Raw genomic sequence first — 22,971 nt, 5'->3', positions numbered from 1 at the left:
TGTGAGTCCAGAGGACAGAGCTTATAGAGGCATTAATGTTATAGGACTAACTGGGGATCCTGGGTGCCCTGTTAAAGTAACCCTTGTCATCATTTATGCTAAAGATGATACCCTCCTGGCAGTTTGCCACAGTACAGTTCAGATGCATCTGCTTTTAACCCTTTTCCGTTTATCATTGGAAGTCTCACAGTACGCTGCATAAACACCTTGCGTACTACAGCATTTCGTGATTTCAGTGTCTAGAAGCCTCTTTTCTAACAATGGTGTGACCTGTGCTTATTAGTCATCTGGCTACTGAGTTATTACATTGGATTAAAGTAAATAAAGAGAATACATCTTCAAGTCTATGCAGATTCCTTTATCCTAGTATGTCCTGATGAGGCCAGTTTCCTTTTCTTTCTCTCATTTTTATCCCATTTACTTTAACAAAGATCATTCATTTTAAAGACATAGGATTACTGTGACATCTTTTTGGTCAGGTAGATTAAATGAGTAGCCATAAAAAGAAATATTATTTATCTACATTATGCACATATTGAAATCATATATTTTGAGCATCAGTTTGGTTAAGTTTTGTGTTTCTTTTATGGAATTGTTAAAGTAAGTATCTTTATAAAGGAAGAAAAATGCTAATAATTTATAGTCAAAGATAATTTGGACACAAGAAAGGAAAAGTTTAAAATTAACAAAAGCCTATAGGAAGCATGAAGGTGGTTCTTCTTAAGACAACTGTAGTGAGTTACGTTTGCACACTGCATACCACTCACAACAGATCAGACAAGACACATTTCTCTCTCGTCAGCATTATTATTTGATCAGAAAGGTAATTCTGCAGTAAATGGTTTTAATTAAGGTGGAGCCCAAGTTACCGTAGGACCAAATTCATGTTCTCGTTAAATATTTCTTACAGTTTAAAAAAATTAAAGACTGTGTGTGTGTGTGTGTGTGTGCGTGTGTGCGTGTGTGTGCACCCGCCTGTGTTTCTGTGCCCTGTCTGCCTTGGAAACAGTCTTCCCTTCCCTCACTATTGTGAAGATTTATTTTCATGGCTTAGTTTTTCCTCCCCCCAGACTGTATTTCTGAAGGTGGTTGGTTTGCATCTCTTTTTCTCTGTCTCTTTGATAGGAACCATGCTACCAGTTTTTTGCGTGGTGGAACATTATGAAAACGCCATTGAATATGATTGCAAGGAGGAGCATGCGGAATTTGTGTTGGTGAGAAAGGATATGCTTTTCAACCAGCTGATAGAAATGGCATTGCTGTCTCTGGGTTATTCACATAGCTCTGCTGCCCAGGCCAAAGGTAAATAATGCATACGTGGGGCTGGAAAAATTGTTTGGCATTCTGTTTACCTTGCAGAGAAAGCACTGAATATTTTTATTCAATGAGCTGTAGTCCGTGTATTATATTGGTTCCTTATATAGACTGTGGCTTTAAAAAATTGGCTTAATTCAGTTTGGTTTAGTTAACACACATTTTGCTTGTGTGGAATGTCGAGGTAGATTTTTTTTTTAAATTACTTCAGCTGAATCATTAGTATGCTTATTGACCTTAATAATCTGCTCCACTGAGGACCCACAAGGAAGTGAGGAGCGTATTTGAGCAGATGGACTGTTGAGAGTCAATTTGCATTTATGACTGAATATCTAGTTCTGTTTCTTTTATTCTGTTTCTGATGGTTTTATGGGCTGTAAAGTATTTTTCAATGCTGATTCCCTTTGCAATAGAGAATCTTATCTAAATCGTAAAGCCATTTAGAACTGGTTCAGCTATGTCTTATTAGAACTTCCTGTAAGTTAGGAAAATGTGGCCTATGCATAGGTTTTATTGATGGGGTTTGATTTCCAAAATAATAAACAATCCTATAGTCATTTACATAATTTCACAATTTGGAAAGCTAAGCTGTGAATATTTTCATTGACCTGCCTTTTAGAGGGAAGGGAATAATTCAAACAGAAATAACAGTATTGCTTGCGGTGAGGGCCATAAAAAACAAAAACAAAAACAAAAACTACTAAATGTATTATCTGAAGGGTAAAGTATTTAATGATATATTCTCTTTATTTGGAATAGGGCTAATCCAGGTTGGAAAGTGGAATCCAGTTCCACTGTCTTATGTGACAGATGCCCCTGATGCTACGGTAGCAGATATGCTTCAAGACGTGTATCATGTGGTCACATTGAAAATTCAGTTACACAGGTGAGTCGGGACAGTATTTTAGGGGAAGATGTTCTACTTACCTGATCTTTTGAATTAAAGCTATCTCTGGTCAATCTTCAGTTTTTATTTCCTGTGTTTCAGAAAGGTTAATTCAAATTGATTTTGTTACTTTACCCCTTCTGTTTTATTTTTCTAACTTCACTATTGAATTTCAAGGCAACCTTACCCCCCCAACTTAATTTGTAGGTTTGTGCGGGTTATCGAAAGACAAGACTTTTCATATTAGTCAATTAAATGATGCATTACAAGAAAGCATTTTACATAAAGTTTACTTAAGAGAAAAATATTTTTGCATATCATGAGCAGTGCCATCTGTGTACATTTTGTGAAAGAATGCTTTATTCACTATTGCCGCAATCTTATTTATTTATACATTTTTTACCATTTTAATTCGTATGAACAGAGTCATGAAAGGAAAATGGTTAATATGTTAATGCTTTTGACGATGGCTCGTGAGAAAGCAGTACACCTTAAATTGTCTTCCCAAGCGCATCAGAGCAGGAAGGTAGAAGTAACATGAAAAAATCGCCACCACAGGCAGCTGATGTATAATTCATGCATCGATACAGCAGATGTGTTGTATAAAGTAATTAACTAATCGGAACAATCAGGAGACCGAGAGCAATCTCCAGATGCATCTGTTTGATGCGCAAAATGAAATCTGTCTGTCTTAAAGGAATGTTTTGCAGCGGGATGCAATCTTGTAATAATCCCCTTTCTAATCTATGTCTCAAATAGTTGCCCCAAACTAGAAGACTTGCCTCCTGAACAATGGTCGCACACCACAGTAAGGAATGCTCTGAAGGACTTACTGAAAGATATGAATCAGAGTTCGTTGGCCAAGGAGTGCCCCCTTTCACAGGTACTTAGCATAACATGCAATAAATAATAAGACATCATGGGCAGCTCTGAGTTGAGGTTTGATGGGGCTATGTAGTCTAAAGCAACGGTATTTGAAGCAGGAATCTGCCAAAAATGCAAAGTGACTTGATCACTAGTGACTTTTAAAAATGTGCCTGATTCATTCTGGACAGAGCCTTTATACCTTTTCTCCCTTGGGGAAAAGAGTGAAGGAAAAACGGCTCAGCAAAAGACTGTTAGCATGTTTTTCAGTTCCTCTTCTCAGTGATCTGAGCATGGAAGCTGTGTTCTCCTGAGTGCCCCCAGTTAAGGAAGAGAGAAAGTGGTCTAACTTCCAGGAGCCTTTGGGGAGTGGCAGTGGCAGTGTTAGTGTTAATGTGGAACACTCCGCCATGCTGCCTGAATGAAATAAGAGTATAATTTTCACATACTTGGTTTATTAAAACAGAAATAAAAGTAAAAGAGAGCATTTAGTAAAAACAATTATAAAAGAACAGAAATCTTTTTCTTGTAACTAACAATTGAGTAGTTATTGTCCATTAGGATTTATTTTGTCACCAGTTTCGGGGCATTGGTTTACTTTTTTTTTTCCCTTTTGAGATGTCTGTCATACCATCAGAGATTTTTGAAATGAGAGAAAGATTTATTATTATTGTGCTGGAGTTTTTTAATGAATTTTGATAGAGGGCAACTGAAATTCTAGGTAGAGACTGGCCCCTGTTTCTCAGTGTAAAACCACACATCATTTTTGATAATGCTAAGCTGATTTCAGATACGAAAAAGAAAGGGTGCTCTGAACCTACTCTTAATGGGCAGTCTGCATAGCCACTGTGTAAATATGTTATAATGGGACCTTCAGTGCCTAAACCCAGTGTAAGGTCATTCTGCGATATAGTATGCTGATCTAGATTTTTAGTAAATCTTTAAAGGTTTTCTTTTCATTGAAGTTTAAAATGTAATTCTGCATATTAGTCTGTCAGTCACTTGAACTTGAACTATATGACTCTGCTGTAAACATTTCTGCAATTGAGATATTCTCAGAATGTGTTTCTAATGTGATACTGGGTACCTTTGGAAAGAAGCTTGTGGGCTTTGTGTTATCGTTTCATGGAAACTCAATGCATTTCAGGTTTGCTGCATTACAGTCCATCAGCTTTACTTTGATATTTGTTAGCAATTATAGGAATGAAGCAAATGCATTAAGTTTATAGTTAGTAATGGCTTTCTGTATTCTTTTAAGGTAAGCTATAGCCACAGGTAAACTGTTCTCTGTGTTGTTAAGTGTCAATTTCTTGAAATTCAGAGCAAACTCTTTTTGTCATTTTAGCTTACCTCCTTTCATCCTCCTGCTCTCACCCTTGGAGTAGAGAAGATGTGAATTTATAACCATCCAATAAAGTAATTTAAATTAATTAAACACAGTTAAATCAATAGGATGATATAATGAAGCAGGTGACTCTTACCTCTGGGACTTTGGGTTTTGCAGACAATTCCAGATAATATGTCACTTAGTTATTAGCATTTGAAAACTTGAAATGTCATAGAAATAAACTTTTTTTAATTCAGAGTTAAAATATGTATGAACACCCAAGATAGGAATCTCATGTATCTTGCATGTTGCCAAGTGTCCCATTGATTTGGAAGTAAATTCAGGCAAAGATTTAATGCATTTCCTGTGAGCTGGAGAAGAGGATGCTAGTATAAGCATTTATTGATATAGGCAGTGAGAACTAATTGTTAAATGACATCAACATTCAGCCAATAAACTCCACCTCACTGTAGCTTATAAATATAATTGTGAATTTACTTAATGTTATCATGGGAAATGAATTGAATACAGGCAATTATAACGTTAAACAGAATGACAAAATGAAATTCGGGACTTGGTTTTGGAGTCATATATTGGTGAATTTCTGTAGCGAGGCCTTTAGAAGAACATGTGGCCACATGTAGCTGATGACCCCGCTATAATCATTCAGTGGTGAAACCAGGCTGTAACTTCAACATCAGTTGTAATTATGGTCGTCTTTTCTTTAAAAAAATCTTTTGAAAAAATCATGCATATTTTAGCCGTGGCAGCAAATATTAGAAAATAATTTAATGTTATGAAAGAAGGGCAACCTGTCCTCTAAATGAGGGACTTATTTTATATTCTGCTATATTATCTTCTGTTTCTTTCTCTAGAATGAATCCGTAAATCTGATACTCAATTCAGAATAGTTTAATAGTGAACTATTTTTCATTTCTCCTTTATTTTCTTTTCCATCATAAGTTATTAGTTAAAGACCAGAAATGCAGGCTCTCTAAGGCCTAAGCCCAAAATATATGCTGAGCGAGGCAAAACTACTCTTTCTCCTATGGCTGAGATTTATTTGGTGATGAAGATGCTATGGTGAAAAAATGCCTAGCAAGTAAATATTCTCTCAGTCTTGTACAAAATGGGACCTAACACCAAGAAATGTTATGAGTTAAGACTTTTTTTACCCTCTGTGGAGTTTTGACTCATTCACTTGAGAACTTCAGCATTATAAGTCAGGACACACATTTTACTGTACATCAAGGGTTTTGTTTTGTTGAATATAATAATACCCCAGGAGCAATAATGGCTACAGAGGCCCTTAATATTATGTTTAGCAGAATGTCCACTGTGTGGGCAATAGACTCCCTTTGCAGAGAAGAGGCCAGGAGAGAGTGGAAACGGGAAGCCAGCGGGAGTTTTACCTGTGGTGTCTGATAAGCCCTGCCTCCAGAGAGGATTGTCCCGCACTTGGCTAAGCAGCTGTTCAGTTCGGACTTGGAATCTTAGAACTAGAAGGTGTTATCTTTCCCTCATTCCTCTTTGAACAGATGAAGAAGCCAGTGTCCCTAGAGATTAAAGTCAAATGCTAGTTAGTGACTTACCCAGAAGTCCTTTTTCAGTGATAAATTTTAAAGTAAGTGTTGATTGTAAAGTGAATACTTACGTTGTGCTGCAGAAATTCCATAAGTGTGCATATGGTTTGATTTATAACTCATACCTTTATTTCTGGTACTGCTTTCTTATCATAAATAAGGCCAAATAGACTGTCATCCATTTGTTAAGTTTTCATACATGTTGTTTACTTTTGTAAAACATTCTAAGACATAAGAAACACTTAACTCATTATATAGATATGAGGTCGGGTGTTGTGTTGTTACTCTTGCTTTTTTCAGTGGATATGGTTAGATAAGTTGGATGTTGTATTTTGAACTGCAGGTATTAAGGAAAGAATAGAGTGTGACTTGGGGACAGGAAATCCTGTGGTTATGAGAACTTTGAGAGTATGGATTCCTTCAGGAAATAAATTGAGAGTTAAAAAAATAAACATTTTGATTTACAAGAAAACATTTCATTTTGATATTAGTTTTCCCTGAAGTTTTAGATATTGAACTGAAACACTGGATTAAAGTATATACATTCAATAAAAGGAAAGATTAATTTTGTTAAAAGTACCATAAGTAAAGGTCAGTTATTACTTCTACCAGCCTAATATCTTCCAATCTAAAAATGTTTAGGTCAAATATTCCTGGAGATTTTAATCTGGTATGTGCATTTTTACCACCCATCCCCACCACATGCATGTACACACACGCACACGCACACATACACATACACATTCACACTCACACATCACAGCTTCCACATTTTTAAGGCCGTGGATTGTTTTCTATTTCATTGTTTTCTATTTCTCACCTGGGAAAAAGTAGCTCCAAGCCTGAGTCCTACATAACATAAGAACGAATTGTCATTTTCATTTTCATGTAGTAAAAGCTGTATAAAGTGAATTTAAATTTGAACAATCCATTAGAAGTAATATTGAGAAAAACGATTTTTTGTTTTTTCTTTTCCTGCCAGCATCTAAGTATCTAAAATATGTCACTTTTTTTTATTATGTATTGACAAAACAGGTTAAAAAAGGACACTATCCTGCCCTCCCAAAGCTTAGCCTTTAACCGGGTTGATTCTCTGAAATTTGATAGTAATTTCCCTGGACATTTAATAAACCTCTGTGTTCAGCTGGTTTTCAGTCTGTATTATGTATAACACTGGAGGAACAATTTAAAAAGTTCTAACCATTATATATAGGTATATAATGTTTTAACTGTACTTTCTTGCTAATACTTGGACTGAAATGACATTTTTAAAAGGTTTTTAGTAAACATTAATAATCACATTCTCAAGGGAATATGCAGTGTCAATATTCATATATTGTATTTCACCTCAGAGTCTAACCTATGACATTTATTTATATATTCACATATTTATTCATTCAAAAATATATTTGACAGTCAGCTGTGTGACTGAATACTCCAATTTCTAGTGTACTAATAAGGATGATACATCTTAATAGCTGAAGTAATAATTGTTAGCTTTCATTTAGTGCTTTTGGTGTATCAAGAGCACTTCTATCACCGTATTAGTTTTATATCCCTATTTTCAGTTCAGGAACCTGAAGCATAGAATGTTTAAATGAGTGCCCACAGTCACATAAAGTAGAGGGGCAAGAATACATACCTGGAGGCTGTGAACTTAACCAAATATCCTACTTGGTTAATTTGATGTATTTTACAAAATACTTACATTTCTCTAAAGTAGTGGTAACTATTTATAGTTCTCCAATTGTATTTATTCTTACTACTGAAATTTTTCTTTAACACATGTGCTTTGTTTTTGTATGTCTGATTCTGTTGTTAGTACATTGGCTTGCTTTAAAAGTGCCATCATCTCATGTCCCTAATTTAGAGCATGCAAGGGTGATTTAGACCATGAGGACTGACTTCTGGAGTAATCTGGTATTTTGGGAAGTTCCAAAAGGTTTGAATGTAACAATTCTGTCTCAGTCACTTCAATCCCCCATCCCCACATCCATCTGTATCAGTAGGTATAATTGAGCTAATAGCTCATTGATTTGAACCCCAAGGCAACGTTGGGTATTCACATTGGAAACTGGGCAGTTGAATTTCTTGAGTCTATTTGAAAGCATAGACCTTAGTCATTCACGAGTCTGATATGATGGACAAGGCTATAACTGTCAGCTCCATTTAAAAATAGAAAGTTTCCTGTTTGAGGTGTGCTTGTATGATTTTGTACTTGCCCCCTCCTAGTACAATATTATAAACCTTGTTAATTCTCATGTATTTGGGGGACTATCATGTATTCTTTCCTTTTTTTAATTACAAAACTTTTCCCAGTCCTTACCTTACTGGCCATGGGAATCTCAGATTATGAATACCTGCTTTTCCAGGCACTGAAGTACTTGATACTAATTGGATTTTATTATCACTTTCAGCAATTGTATTGATGGTGAGCTACATAAAGGAAATGGAAAAAACAGTCTTAAATAGGCAGTTATGTGCCTTGCTAAACTTCTACCAAAGAATATTTTTCTGCCTCCTTTTTTGAATCATTTATTACTTCATTCTAGTTCCTCTTTCAACTTAGTGAGACATCTGCTCTGTGTTAATAGTGTAATATTAACCATAGAACTGTCCTCTAAATTGCAAGTTTTTCTTTTTGAATCTCATATATCAGGCTTATTTTTAGCTGGTTTAGATAACACAAAGATATTACTGTAGTTTGATGTTAGTTCTCTATAACCTTTCAGATCATTAATCAAAAAAACCGAACTTAATAAAGCATGTAACTTAAAATGGATTGATCTCAAATATTTTATGGCCACTATCTTTTCACAATAGTACAACATAAAAGAGTTTAAGCCATGCCAATTTAGGGAGTGTTTAACAATGTGTAAGTACTTCATTTTCACTTAATAGATTTTTACCTATGCTTTGTTTTAGATCTGAACAGGTTTCCTTTGACCTCAGAATCGCTAATGCAAGGAAAATTACAATATCATGAGAGCATTTTCTCTATTTTTTTTTCTGATTTGCAGAATAATAAATACTGCCAAGGCTTAGGTGTAGTGGCCTGGGCCAAAGCCTATGATATGGCTATTTTCTAATTTTTTTTTTTAAGTTAACCAAATCATGCTAATCAATCTGATTTTCTTGCTAAAGCAGAGCTAGTTTTAGAGTGCCTTTTGAGCGTCTTTTTTACAGTCACTAAAATTTCAAGTTGGGCTCTATCTAGATTTGCTTTTTAAACCTATTTTATTTCATGTCAGATTTGGGCCCCATACAAACTCATAAACAAACAAAAAAATCCTAAACTCAGAACAATCAAAACAAACAGATACTCGCACCCAGTTTTTTCTGTCTTTCATTGGAAACTGCTTTATTATAACGTGCTCTGAGCATAAAAAAACATAAGAGAGCCTTTAACATAACAGGAGAGAGCCTCAGCCGAGGCTCTGCAGCTCATTGCCAATTGAAGTAAGGAAAGCTCTGGCTGTTGGGACTTTTAAATCTAGACTTAAAAGTTATTTGTTCTGTTTAGCATTTTTAAAATGATTCTATTAGGAATTGTATGTGCTTCAGTTTTAATTTTAACTCATAATGATTGTAAAGCACCCTGGGATGCTTGCATGACGGGCGCTACAGAAATATAAGATTGTATTGTGTTCTAATATACAGTATTATTATGGGGTGCTGGAGTTTCATCATGGACAATTCATAAGGTTTCAGAATTCCTCATTATAGAGAAGGTAGCTGACTTCTTTCAACATTCTGTTTTTCTTTCTCTCATTCTTACTCTTAAACTTTATTCTCTTCAGTCGTCTTTTCCTTTGCTTTCTTCTTTTTAAAAAATATTATTTTGTATTGCAGTATTTTCTCATAAAAATGCTAATCTAATTTAGTTTACTCAGAAGGGTTAAAGATGCAAACCAGATGATATGTTGAAAGTTAAGAAAGAGTAAAGCCTTGATTATTAGCATCATTTGAGATCACATTCTTATCTAGATAACAAGACAGGATACTTAATCACTGGGTACCACTGATTATCCTAGCTTGTCCCATTTTGTTGTCAATCTAGCAAATGTGGAGCTAACTGAAATAAGTATTAACTATTTGACATTTCACAAAATAGGTGTGTTCCAAATGTATTGAAACCTTGGATTATGTTAACATAGGACAGAGCTTGATTTTGTTTTCTTTTTATTTTTTAATGGAACTATTTCTTGAAGTAACATATTTTTTCAGCAACTTTAGTCTGTTACTTTTTATGTGAGTGTGTGTCATTGCTCTTTGCCATCACTTTGATTAGTGAGCTAGTAGCATTCATTACAATAGGGGTCAAGAATGTGAGCTGTCATTACCAACTCTATAAGCTTGGGCCAGTGACTGATTGTCCATGCCTCAATTTCCTCATCTGTGAAGTAGGAAGGTAATAGTATCAGTCTTTCAGGATTGTTATTAGAATTTGATGAGTTAAAACCTGTAAAACATTTAGAATGATGTTCAGTTCTAAGGTGTACAGTAACTTCAGTTATTTTTCTAAGACTTGGGGATGAAGAGTTTGAAATCACACTGTGGGTGCTGTACGATCTAAGAAACTTTACTGCTATATAGAAGATTTTAGTGTAAGCTTCATTTTTTATGAAAGCAACCAAGAACTTTTCATTTATGAAAAAATTAGAAGACCATGCTATAACTCATTTCTACCCTTAAGAGACTTATAGCACTGTCCTTAGAATCATTAAAAAATTCTGATATATTCTAAAATGGAAGTCAGGCTTCCTCGTGCCTTGTGCTTTCAATAAGCACATTTGCAAATTAAACAAATATGATATAACTTTGGACAGTGTCAAAGAGGATAAAAATGCTTTGTGGAACTGTCATCTGGATGTGAGTTTTTCTGTGTCCTTTCCTTTAACTTCTCTCACCCCCACTTCTCACACTCAAGGCTCTGTTCTTCCTTTATGCAGCCATCATAGTACTTTCTGCATTGTTTTGAAATTATCTATGAACTAACTAGCCTCTCTGTGTACACTATAATTGACTATATAGCAAAGGGACTAAGTTTTAGTCATCATCGCAGTCATAGATGCTGGCACACAATAAGATCTTAGGAATATTTGTAAAACTGAAATATCCTCATGGGATTTTCACCATGGTAATTTCACGAACCAATAAACTATGTCAGTGGTTTTATTAGTTGTATTTTATAGATACTCTTTATCTATAGTATTGTACCTTACGAAATGTTTTTTATTAAACTTCATTCTGAATTTTTAATTTACCTAACCAAGAGCAAATTATTTCTGAAAATTTTTAAAAGAAAACCTACTGATATTCCAAGCTGTTTCATATTTTTACTTTTATTGTAATATTCTTTCATAAATGTATAAAACATATTTGTAAGTAGAATAATAGTTTTTGGAGTACAAGGGATCCAGCAATCTAAAAAAATGCTATAAAAGACTTAATTATATATCACTGTTAAGTACAATCTTTAGCAACTTATTTCTATGCACATTTAAAATTTTTCTTCCATAATTGAACATATTTCAGTATGGCTAATACTTCATTTTGTCTCAGTTGTGTTATATTTGAAATTGACATTTTTTTTACTGAATCTCAAATCTCTTTTACCTAGTAAAATACTTTACTAACATTTTTACTTCTTTTTGTCCATTTCTCATATTTAAAAAATAAACAAGGGAATTTTCAGTAATGGGGTCAAATTTATAGACAAGGGTGCTGATGCTGCCAACATGGAAATGCTAGGGGTCAGTACAACCCCAGGGAGCCCCCAGCGTCCATTCCTCAGTCGATATTCTAAAGTTCACGTTTGGCATTAGAGACTCTGTTTAGGACTATAAACGTGTATAAAAGTCAGCTGTATAAAAGTCAGCTGTATAAAGGTCCAGAATCACTTGAGTTTAGAGAGAGCTATAGGTGTAGTAACTGTTCAGCCATTCCAGAAAGGGTCTCGTGGACTTGGTTGGTCCACCCTTCTGCATGAACACTAGCTCAGCCTGGAACACACACCTGTGATGGACAGGGCTCGTTATCTCATGATGTATAACCTGTCCAACACATTTTTACCATTTCACCATAATAAGTGGCAGTATATAGCATTTTCCTAAACTGTAAAGTATTTTTATAATACTAATAGAGATGACTCAGGATAATTTGATTTTTCTCTATGACCTAATCCAGAGGTGACATGGATTTATATTTATCTAGTAGACATAGGAAGTCTTGGCTAACAGCTAATAGTGAAACACAAAAATCAAGGACATGATTTAGCCCTTAGTCTCCTCTGAAATCTTGGATCAGATTTGTGTGGGGTCCACAAAACCTGCAGCCTCTATAGGTTCATGTAGACTTTGAAGTTATAAGTCACTTTTAGGAGCATATGTGGGGAGAGTTTCCATAGATTTCATGAGATTCTCAGAGTTCTGTGGTGCCATCAAAAGCCAGAAGCCAGACTGTCTTTTCTCCCTAATTTTTAGGCACTGTGTCTTAAAATCTAAAGAAGGAATGCAAAGAAGGAACATAAAGTCTGTGAAGAGTTCAGAGCCTAATTCTAGTATTTACTTTTGAAAAAGTAGATTGTTCAGATTACTTTCATTCTTTTTTTCACTCTGTGGCTTAAAATTTTTCAATATGCTGTATTTAGGAGGCCTGGAACTTAACACAAATTTGGTATCTTTTTTCTGCTATTTCTAAGGAGATACTAGAAAATTTAATCTCCATAGAGGATAGATTTAACCACACAAAGGCCATCAGAGAAAGTAAGCAAGCATTCTCCAGATGTGCAAGTTGATACAGATTCAGAATTTTAGGAAACAATTTTTATTATAAAATCAAAATCATTGGATTTCGATTTATCTAATGAAAAACTTGTGAAAATCCTATTTGGAGTTACATAATGTTTAACTTCATGATGAGTATATTTTTAATAATCATATTATAAGCAAGATACCAAGGGACTTTAACCATCCTAAAAATAAACTATACCTGGGGACATTTGCACAGTAAATGCCTGAGAATGGATGATGTGTATTACAATTGAATTGGTTTTTAGTCACTAAAGGAGACACTATAGAACCTCTGGGAAGACATATGGATTTCATAGAATGTTAAAGCTCTTAGAAGGGACCTCAAAGATTATCTAGTTCAATTACCTTCATATTGCAGACGAACAAATGTAAACTTCTCTGTGCAGTTAATTTGAAATATTACATGCCCTTAGTAATAATACATCTTTTAACAAATATTTTCTAATTTAAGCTGTTTGCTAAAATGTTTGATTAGTTTGAATAAAAAGGTTTCAGTGTAGTAAGAAAGATTTAGGTACTTATACAAAAGGAGTGAAAAAAGAATCTGGTCAAAAGATATTATCTGGGTCTTACGTAAAATTACTTTAGGTGGAAAAGCCATCTGAACTGTGAACCAACATTTTAAAAAATTATGAATTGGATATGTAAATAATTAAATAAAATTTCTGTGTCTGAAATTATCGCATTGTCATCTTTAGGAGATATACTAAGAAAATTGAAACAATTCAGTGTGTTTTCCTGTGCTTCCTTTTGTATTCCCGTAGAGCTTTGTACTGAGTTTCCATTTCTGGTGTATTTTAGTAACCCTTGTAGGGTTACTTGGTGTAAAAAAGCCATTTTCAAGCACTGGGATTGACCAAGATGGCAAGAGCCATAACTATGACAATTGGAGTTTAAGTAAAATTTAGAAGTGATTAGTCTCTTCTCGACAAATTGAGATTCTGAATATACCCCAGTGTATTTCCCAAGAGAATAGTGTAGAAAGCAGTAGAGGATCCAGAGGGAAAGATTTGGGGAACATAAGCAAGCATGCACAAACAGAATATTACACTTAGAAACCCTGTCATTTGCTTCTCATAAATTGAAGCCCATTTCCCTTCTTTCCCACCCCCAAATACCAGATGGGGACTACCTGTTAATTTTCAGCAAATTTGTTTCATGTCACTACCTCATATGATGCCTTTTAGAGCTTGTTTGTAGTATTTGATATCCTTTGGGATTAAAAGAAAACCCCATTTCCTGAGAATCCCTATTAAAATTGTATTTGAATGTGGAGAGTTGATTCCATTTGACCTGAAATTAAAGTTTGACCTTTGAGTTTTCCACATGCATACAAAAAAAAAAAAAAAAAAAAAACTGCTGTAAAAATTCAGGCCATAGGCAAATAGGACATGGAGAAAGACATTGAAGTGTATGAAGTTACACTTCTCAAAAAATAAAAAATGTAAAGTATAAAGAGCCAGCAGTTTGACAGATTGTTCAGTAAATGCTCATTTTATTGAAAATTATAAAAAGGTGCTTAATGCCTCTGTGCCATTAATACAATACATAAAAAGGTTACTGTCAAGATTAGTGTTCCAATTCTGAAAATTAACTGTAAGGCTTTATGCATCACTCTGGATTGACTGAGAAGTTAAAGGTTTCTGTATATATATTTTGCATGTGCGGACATTTATTTCAGAAAACAATTATTTTAGACTTTATGACAAGGACATTAGCAGTGATAAGCTATCATTTCAAGCATGTACATAACATATACACACGTATGTATATATATTACAGACAAGGTAGAACCATAAAAATTGCCTTATAGAATTAAACTTGTACAAGATTATTTCTCTTTTTCTCTTGCTGCCTCTCTAGAGTATTCCAATTCAAAACATACATTCCTTCCTACAGAAAAAGATATTCAGATTCCTTAGTTGAAATTAATTAGCATTCAGAAACCAGATAGCATGTTTTTGGGTATTCATGAGATCTCTGTTTGAAAAAAAATGTTTTTAACTTGTAGAAATGTGTTGCAACACACAGATGGGAAGAAAAAGAAAAAAAAATCTCTTTAGCAAGCACTGTGTGTAAAAGGAATATTACATTTTGCACGCTCCTGATTGCTCTGTGTAAACAGTTTTTGACATCTGTCTTTATAGTTTTCGAGGAGAGGAAGACTTTGTTAAAAGAATCATTTTTATACAGCAGTCACCATTTCAGTCTTGCTTTACCTGTATTATGAAAGCAGATGGTCTGCATGTCTTTTGAATATTTATAACTATCAAAAACAATCTCTTGCTATTCACCCTTAGGCTTATGAGATGTCAGGACTGTTCTGGTTGAAAAAAATCATCTTGGGTGTTTACAGAAAGAGGATTACATTAAGCTGAAATGACTATACATTTTCCAGTTTAATATTTGTCCATCAGCTGTTTAATCGTATTTAGATAATTGTGTAAATAAGATGTTGTAGCCTTTGCCCTCTCTGCTGATGGAGCCTGAAAGCTTTAAACATGGGTGAACCACCATTTTGTACATTTTCTTGCTACCTTCTCCTACTTCAGTTAAACCATCGGCAGATCTTTAGTAAGTTTTGATCATGATATCACAGTCCTGTTTAAAATAAAAAATAGTGCACGAAAGCCAGTATGAAGATCACATGAAATGCTAAGGAGCTGCTGGCTTCCGGTACAGGCTGTTTAGTTTATCAGAGTATATTGTGATGTGCAAATACAGTACCGAACTCCAGTTGCCCTTTAAAGATGTCATGGCTTTCTCTTTATTCCCCATGAGCATGCAGAGCTTTGAGGGTATTTTGGAAAACTTTTGGTATAGTGGGGGTTAACTGTTTTTTGACTGGAAGCTGAGCAATCAGAGATAACAGATTTTGCTGTGGTTGGTTGATTTGGCAGAAAAGCATGAACAGTTTTGGTTTAAATGATTGAATAACCTGATTAGCATTGTTTTGGGGTGGGTTTTTTTTTGTTGTTGTTAAAGGCACAACAAAGCAATTTTAAGGGTAATCAGATCACTGCATTTCCCCAATTGATGAACCTTTTTTTCAGAAGGCCTCACCTCTCTCAAAACCTCTTTACTGGCTAATAAGATGACCAAGTAGAAAAATAAAACTCTTCTTTTAGTTTCTGAATCTGTTATAAATATATACCTGCAATATATATCCTGTTCTAGAAGGGATTGAAAGAATATAACATTTTGAAAAATTATATAACCTCCACTGATTCCTTGTGGAGGTTTTTTGTTGTTTTTTTTTGTTTTTCAAATTTAGAGACCTGCTGTATTTTAGAGCAAAGGTTCAGAATGTTCTAACTATATCTAAGTCAGGCTTTAGAAAAATTCCACCCTTACCTTTTCACAATTAGAAAGGTTATAAATAATGTATTTGGCTGAAAAGGAAGCTCAGCCTGTGGCAGATGGTATCATTCTAGAGTGCCGGGGTTTCTGTGAAGATGGCATTCTCTCAGATCGGAACTTCAGCAGACTCCCAGAAAGAACCGGAGCTTCTCATAGGGAGTAGACATGTGCTTTATGGATCTTAGAAAAGCTTACAACTTGGCTCCTAGGATGAGAGAATCGTGTCACACTGGGGTTATGAGACCCACAGCCAATTTCTGCCGACTTTCAACTTCTGTTTTCCAGCACTGGGAGCTGTGACCTATTCATTGCTTGGTATTGTATGTAGCACTTGAATTTGGGATTTAAACCGAGTTTCGTCAGCCTAATTACTTTATTCCCTGAACATTGATGTTTTACACAGACTGGCCACTGAATAGGAAAACTTGCGATACCAGTTGTGTCTTTCTCAACACGCTTTAAAAAGCTCATATAAATAGACACCCAGAGAGAATGGGAATGACATAACCACCGAGCACTGCAACTTCCGAGACATCTGTGTGGATGCATTTTGGAAAACCTGGGAAGGGATCTCTTGCAAATTAATGAACATAGTTTCTTTAAACTATGAGTTTTAAAATGACAGCAAAAAATGATGGATTTAGAAGATTTATTTGACAAGCTGACATTTTTGACCTTTAAAGAAAAAAAAAAAAGGAGGTTTTTTTTGGTAGCTTACAGTAATGGCTTATTCCAGTGCTCTTTTATTGATCACTTAATATGTGCCCAGCCCTGTGATGAGTCCATGCTATTTGGAGATAAGACCCAAGGCTCCCAGTCTAGTAGAAAATCAACAGCATGATGAATGCTATTGTGGTACTATGTGCATGATGTTTGGAAAGTCAGGAAGGGCAGAAGGAGAGATACTTGAAATACATCTTCAGGGATGAGCAACTGTTAACTAGAGATGGGAGAGGGCACTGGTTGATTATCCAGGTGAGGGAAGTGGCGTGTGTCCTCTTGATGTCAGCTACCATGTACAGGCCATCTTTGGAAGATAACCACCGAATTGGAATATTGCATCAAATGAAAATTCTCTTTTTCTTTGTTGTTTTCCCTTGTTAGCACTTGACCCGACTTGTAACTTAATAATTTAATTGATATACTCTTCATTTTTCATAAGAAAATATATTTGACTTAAAATATATCATTTGAAAATTTTATCTGATACCTTTCTGTAATTTACATCATAGTCTTTTGACTGATCTGAGATGTGATCATATAATCAAAGCCCAATGAAGAGGTGGTGGCAGAGGATTGTCATAGTAATTAACATACCTTAAGTTCATACTCTGTATGTTCTAGAGACTGTGGTAATTACATCGCATTCATTATTTTATTTACTGTCCAATGTCTCGTCAAGTCATTATTTTTTTAGTGGCTTGCCCAGTGCTTGGCACATATAGAAGTTCAATAAATGTATGCTGAATGAATAAAAATGCCAGAATGAATAGATTCTCAGAACAATACATGGGATGAGTGCTACCATCATTGCCATTTAAGATGGAGAATTGGGATAGAGTAGTCGCTTTGACCAGAGCGTCACTCCCAGTGTGTGGCACATCTTGGGGACTTGAATGCAGATCAAGCTGATTCCATTCATCAAACAAACATTTAGTGTGTATTTAATATATGCCCAGTCATTTGGGCTGGAAAATAATATGGAACCCAGACCTGCATGAACTCTCAGCTATGTGTAATCTTTTTAAACCAATGTCTCCTTTTGATTGACATAAGAATCCCAAGCTTCTCACCTTAAAAACATGGATCTTAGTCTATGCTCTGTATACCCCAACCATCTAGGAAAATATTAATCTTGACTTTCTGTCATTTATATTATCAAAACAATAGGTTTTTTTAATGCTTTTCCAAATTTAAGATAACAATACTGAATATTATCTTTCAAATGCCGTGGGCCCTATAATGTTCTGAAACTTCTCTTCCCTGCTCTTGAAACACTAGTCTAGTCAGATGTCCTGCCTAAGATTTCAATAAAGCTTTTACTACAAGAAGAAAAAAGAAAGCTCACATGTGATATTTAGTGCATATTGTTCCAATAAAAATTAAAGTGACCCCAAGTTACCTGAATTATGGAATATTTACTAGCCCTTCCCCCTCCAAAGCACAAAAACATAGAGAATCTAAAAAGTTGCTTTGGCAGGCATCATAACCTGTGGATTAGCCTTTTGATTTATGTCTTGCTTAGGCTAATATTTACATTAATCTGAGTTCCCTAAGCACACATCACTTGATAGACTAGAAAGCATCCAGAGAGTCACTTCAGGACAGAGCCTATCAACTTAGGGTTAAACAAGAGCTGGGGGAAGCTTCGATGAACATGCACATGTGGATATTATTTTTTCACGGATAATAATGAACTACCATAGTACTATTACTTATGGACTCTAGTTTTATAAAGATATGTCAGACTTTTTCCTATACTATGAATTCTTACCCCTCCCCATATATTTTTTTTCAATGTTGATGTACTAAATCATATTAAAATAAAATGATCTGTTTACATATTTGTCTTCTTAATAGATGATAAATTTCTTGTAGGAAGAGGCTGTGTCTTCTCTGCCTTTGTATCCCTAGTACCAGCCAGGCACATAATAGGTTTGCAACAAAGAGCAAATTTGACATATAGAACTGTTGGCAAACTGAAGTAGACTGGATGTTTGTCAAAAACCTCAGCAAAATTTAAATACTCCAAACATTTCGGGAAATTAAGATATAAGCTATATCTAAAATTTATGTGTAGTATTATATTAACATTTAAGAAACTGCCAGAATATCTAAGTATAAGAGTAATAATTTTTTAAAAATTGGACCAAAGTGGAAGAACATCAGCTGTCATCCATTATCAGAATCACCGTTATCCATCAGCAATCTCAATAGTTTTATTAGTGTCTGACTTTATTGATCCATTATTACAATGGAGTCAGGGTGATTGAAGCTGACAGATTGTTAACTGGATCAGGTAATCTTCTGGCTCTGGTTCTGGCACCCTTGCTAAGTATCTTTTTGTACTCTGGACTGAGGAAGGCTCTTAGTAAAATTGCAAGCTACTGGATTAATGGCAGGGCATCATGAGTCCATTAAAGATGTCTTTTTAGAGAAGTAAAATGAGAAAAGGACTATCAAGTAGAAAGTGTCCCCAAAAAATGATGTCACAATGCCTCTGAGGAAAGATAGCCATGTTTTATATATGTAATGTAACTCTAGTTTATCCTTCACTGGAAGTTCTTTAAAGATCTCCAAGGTTTACATATTATGGGAGTGTGTTCATATTACAAAATGAACACTGATAATGGATGTCAGGAGAATCAATAATAACCAAAAGAGCTTTATATTAGAAGTAGCTTAAAGAAGATAATGATATAACATACTTTTGTCCCCAAACTGGCTTTTCCGCTTGTTCACTGCCTCCCAAACAATGCTGCCTTCTGTAAGCTATTTCACCATAGATCAGCTCAAGTCTGAAATGTAAATTCTCATGTTTCTACACATAGAAGTCGGGATAGATTGGTGCTGCAAAGTCTAATTATTCTAAAATTAAATTAATTTAGCTGCTACTAGAGAATATGGGTGTTATGGTTAAAAATAACAAGTAAGTCACTGAAATTACCATAACCAGAATTTGCTGGGAGGAAAACACTTTTCTTTGTTGAAAATGAATTGAAAAAATTCCTAGTAATAAAATCATTGTCATTTTTGCCTTTATTTTTATAAACTTTTGACTGTTTTCATGCGTTTGTTAAAAGCAGGATGAAGACAAGTGACAAAATAGGTCATTTTCTTTTTTGTGATATCTGAGAAATTTAGTATGCATGAAATGTATATATTTAAATTTTTTATGGTTAGTTTGAAATTCAAAACTCAAGCTTTACTATAGATGAAGCTAGCAATAAGATTGTAGAATCTTTTTTTCTTCTGATAGAGGATCTCTGTGAATAGTATGTTTTCGCTTTAAATGTGGTCAGTCAAACTTTGAACAGTGTTAAGGCACTTAATGTACTTCCAGTTGAAACCCAAATAATAAGATTGGAAAGTGCAATTGGTGTTTTCCAAACTTTAATGCGCACGAAAATACCCTGGAGATCTTGGTAAAATGCAGGTGCTGATTGACTAGGTCTGGGGTGGGGCTGAAGATTATGAATTTCTAATAAGCTTCCAGGTGATGCCAATATTGCTAGTCCCTGGGCCATAGTCTGAGTAGAAGGATGGCAGAGTACAGTCATGAAACCTCCGAGTAACGTTTATTTATGAATTGCAATCATAAAGTTGTCTTCACGTAATTGGATTTATTGGGATCAGTGAAAGTTTGTCAGCCTAGGAATAAATGACATTGACAGAGGTTCCATAAATACTAGAGCAAAGCCTGTGGGTTTGATAGCTTTATACTGGTCTCAGTGGGCAGTTGCTTTCTATTTAAATAAGCATTTGATGATCTACTTAACGAATTTTAAAGTCAAGGCTTTAGGTTAAGTGTGAAACAAAAATGTATTGGTACTCAGTTGATTAAAAAATAAATTTTATAATTGTAATCATTTCTGTGCTCCATCTTGTGCCGCTATGTATTACAAATGTTTCCCCCCTCTTCATGCAGAGTATGATTTCTTCCATTGTGAACAGCACTTACTATGCAAATGTCTCAGCAGCAAAATGTCAAGAATTTGGAAGGTGGTACAAACATTTCAAGAAGACAAAAGATATGATGGGTAAGCAAAAACAGTTGCAGCGGTGGCTACATACCATTACGTGTCATTTGGGGGTTTATCAAAGTCACATCTAAAGCCAGGTCTTTTGATTGCCCAATTAGAGATCAATTTAGAATGTTTCTTTGAGGGTGGGAGTGGATATGAGTATAATGAGATAATTAAATTCAATAAATGTTTGTGTTTAAATCAGCCAAACTGACTTGGTTGTCAGACATGCAGGAAATCGAGGCGTGAGGAGGGGAGCTGTCATGTTTTAACATCTCAGTGAAGACCTAACCAGGCCTTGAATAACTAATATTAGCTGGGATTTCTCTCAGAGATAAATAATGCTTTTATGCTTTCTGTTTCTGTTCTAGAGAAAAATAAAGTGTCTATTTTTACACCCAATTTTTAAGGAAATTAAATTGTCTTTATGGTTTCCACAATTGAGATCAAGTAATTTTTATATCTCTAATCCCCAGCCCCTCATATAAACATTTCTGTGAGCATACTGCATTACCATCCATACCAGAAAAATCATTGCATCATTTCTAAACTTTTAATTCCAGTATAGCATCTTATCTGAACATGTAACTTTAGGTCAAAATTTATTACTTAGGAAATATATTAAAATTATCTGCAGTGTAAAAAGACAGATAAAAGTTGTGCGTTACACCTAAGCATTTAGATTATGACATTCTCTCCGTGGTGAGTTTGTTAGTGTTAGTGAAAGCAAACACTGTGATTAAGGTTAATGTTTTAATTTCTATTAATGTTTTCTTTCACATACTTGTACCTTCCAAGTAATATATTTTAAAATAATGTAGGAATAGGATGTTTAATATGTGTAGTATTATGCCCTGTTTTAAATCTATTTCTGTTTACTTCTATTACATTCATTTAATAACAACAACAATAACTTTTCCTAAAGACTTTAAGAGACAAGAGAACCTGAATTTTGAGCATGTTTTAGCTTTTAATATTTGAAGCAAACCATCCATCTACCACAACAGATTCTTTGCCTTTTATAGCTTAGAGCTATAATGAAGACGATGCATCATTTTTGGAATAATTGCCTGAATTACTATTCCCTGTGAATGGCCCACTTGGGCTGATATCACTGGTAAAATGGAGGGTTTCTTCCCCAATTCTTAGTTATATTTTGCATATATCAGTGATTAGAGCAATATGATAAATTCCTCTAAATGTAAAACATGAATATTTAGTGAAAAGAGAAATGATTCCTAAACAAGTGAAGTATGGTGTGGAAAAACCACCAATTTCCATTCAGCATCATGCCCAGCTTTTCCAGTCAAGAGCATCAAACCAGTCTCTTCCTTGCAGCAGCAAAGTATTTGACACACTTAGAGCTGACTCTCAGCCAGTGCACATGAGGGATCTAGCCAAAGCAGAAGCATTCCTCTCAAGTAGGTGGTAATAAATTGCAAAATTGTGACAGTATCACCATTGTACCAGAACAACTCTCCGCCCTTTCCTTGAAAGACTGTCTTTAGCATCTGGCGATAGCCATAGCTCCTTCAAGAAACATTTGGGTCTTAGAAGCACTGGGTAGACTGGCTTGCAATACAGTAAATCATTTGCTTCATTCTGAGAAATATTTGCAGATATACCTGCCGCCCATAATGGTTAGAATTAAATGAAGCAAGCCATATAAGATACTCAGCCCAGTGTTCAATATGCTCTCAGTTATTATTACTTATCATTATGACCATGTTCATTATTTATTATATTGATTGCTTCTTTATATTCATGTCTGGGTAAAAATTGAACATACATAACATTTATCATCTTTTTCCTTTCAAACCCTTTGCCTAGAGTAATAACAGTTAATATATATCCTGAGAAAATATTTGCATATTTCTTTTTTCTTTAGTTGCATATGATGTCTTTTCTTGGTTCAATTCATTCTTTCTTGTTGCCATTAAGCAAATGATACTCGTTTAGAAGCTATCATAAAGTAAACATTGCTTATAATCCTTCATAGGATAATGAGAATGAATAATAGTTTGACCCCAAAACTCTAATTATATAGAATTTGAAAATAATTGATTTCATGCCTTAA

The 22,971-nt window shown here is 34.7% G+C and overlaps 1 protein-coding gene across 3 annotated transcripts in view; it reads left to right on the top strand.

The window, feature by feature from the left end:
* SATB1 (SATB homeobox 1) overlaps positions 1-22,971 on the top strand; it is a 77,903-nt gene that overhangs the window by 7,314 nt on the left and 47,618 nt on the right. For all 3 annotated transcript variants that reach the window (XM_011355712.2, XM_023531027.1, XM_011355505.2), the window contains exons 3-6: positions 1,126-1,302; positions 2,074-2,200; positions 2,960-3,083; positions 20,798-20,909. In XM_011355712.2, the coding sequence (XP_011354014.2) occupies positions 1,126-1,302; positions 2,074-2,200; positions 2,960-3,083; positions 20,798-20,909 (540 nt within the window). The remainder of the gene's footprint in view (positions 1-1,125; positions 1,303-2,073; positions 2,201-2,959; positions 3,084-20,797; positions 20,910-22,971) is intronic.

Source organism: Pteropus vampyrus, unplaced genomic scaffold, assembly GCF_000151845.1.
Source record: "Pteropus vampyrus isolate Shadow unplaced genomic scaffold, Pvam_2.0 Scaffold1, whole genome shotgun sequence".
NCBI lineage: Eukaryota > Metazoa > Chordata > Mammalia > Chiroptera > Pteropodidae > Pteropus > Pteropus vampyrus.
The sequence above is the reverse complement of the archived record's forward strand: the minus strand, read 5'-3'. Positions and strand labels throughout refer to the sequence as shown.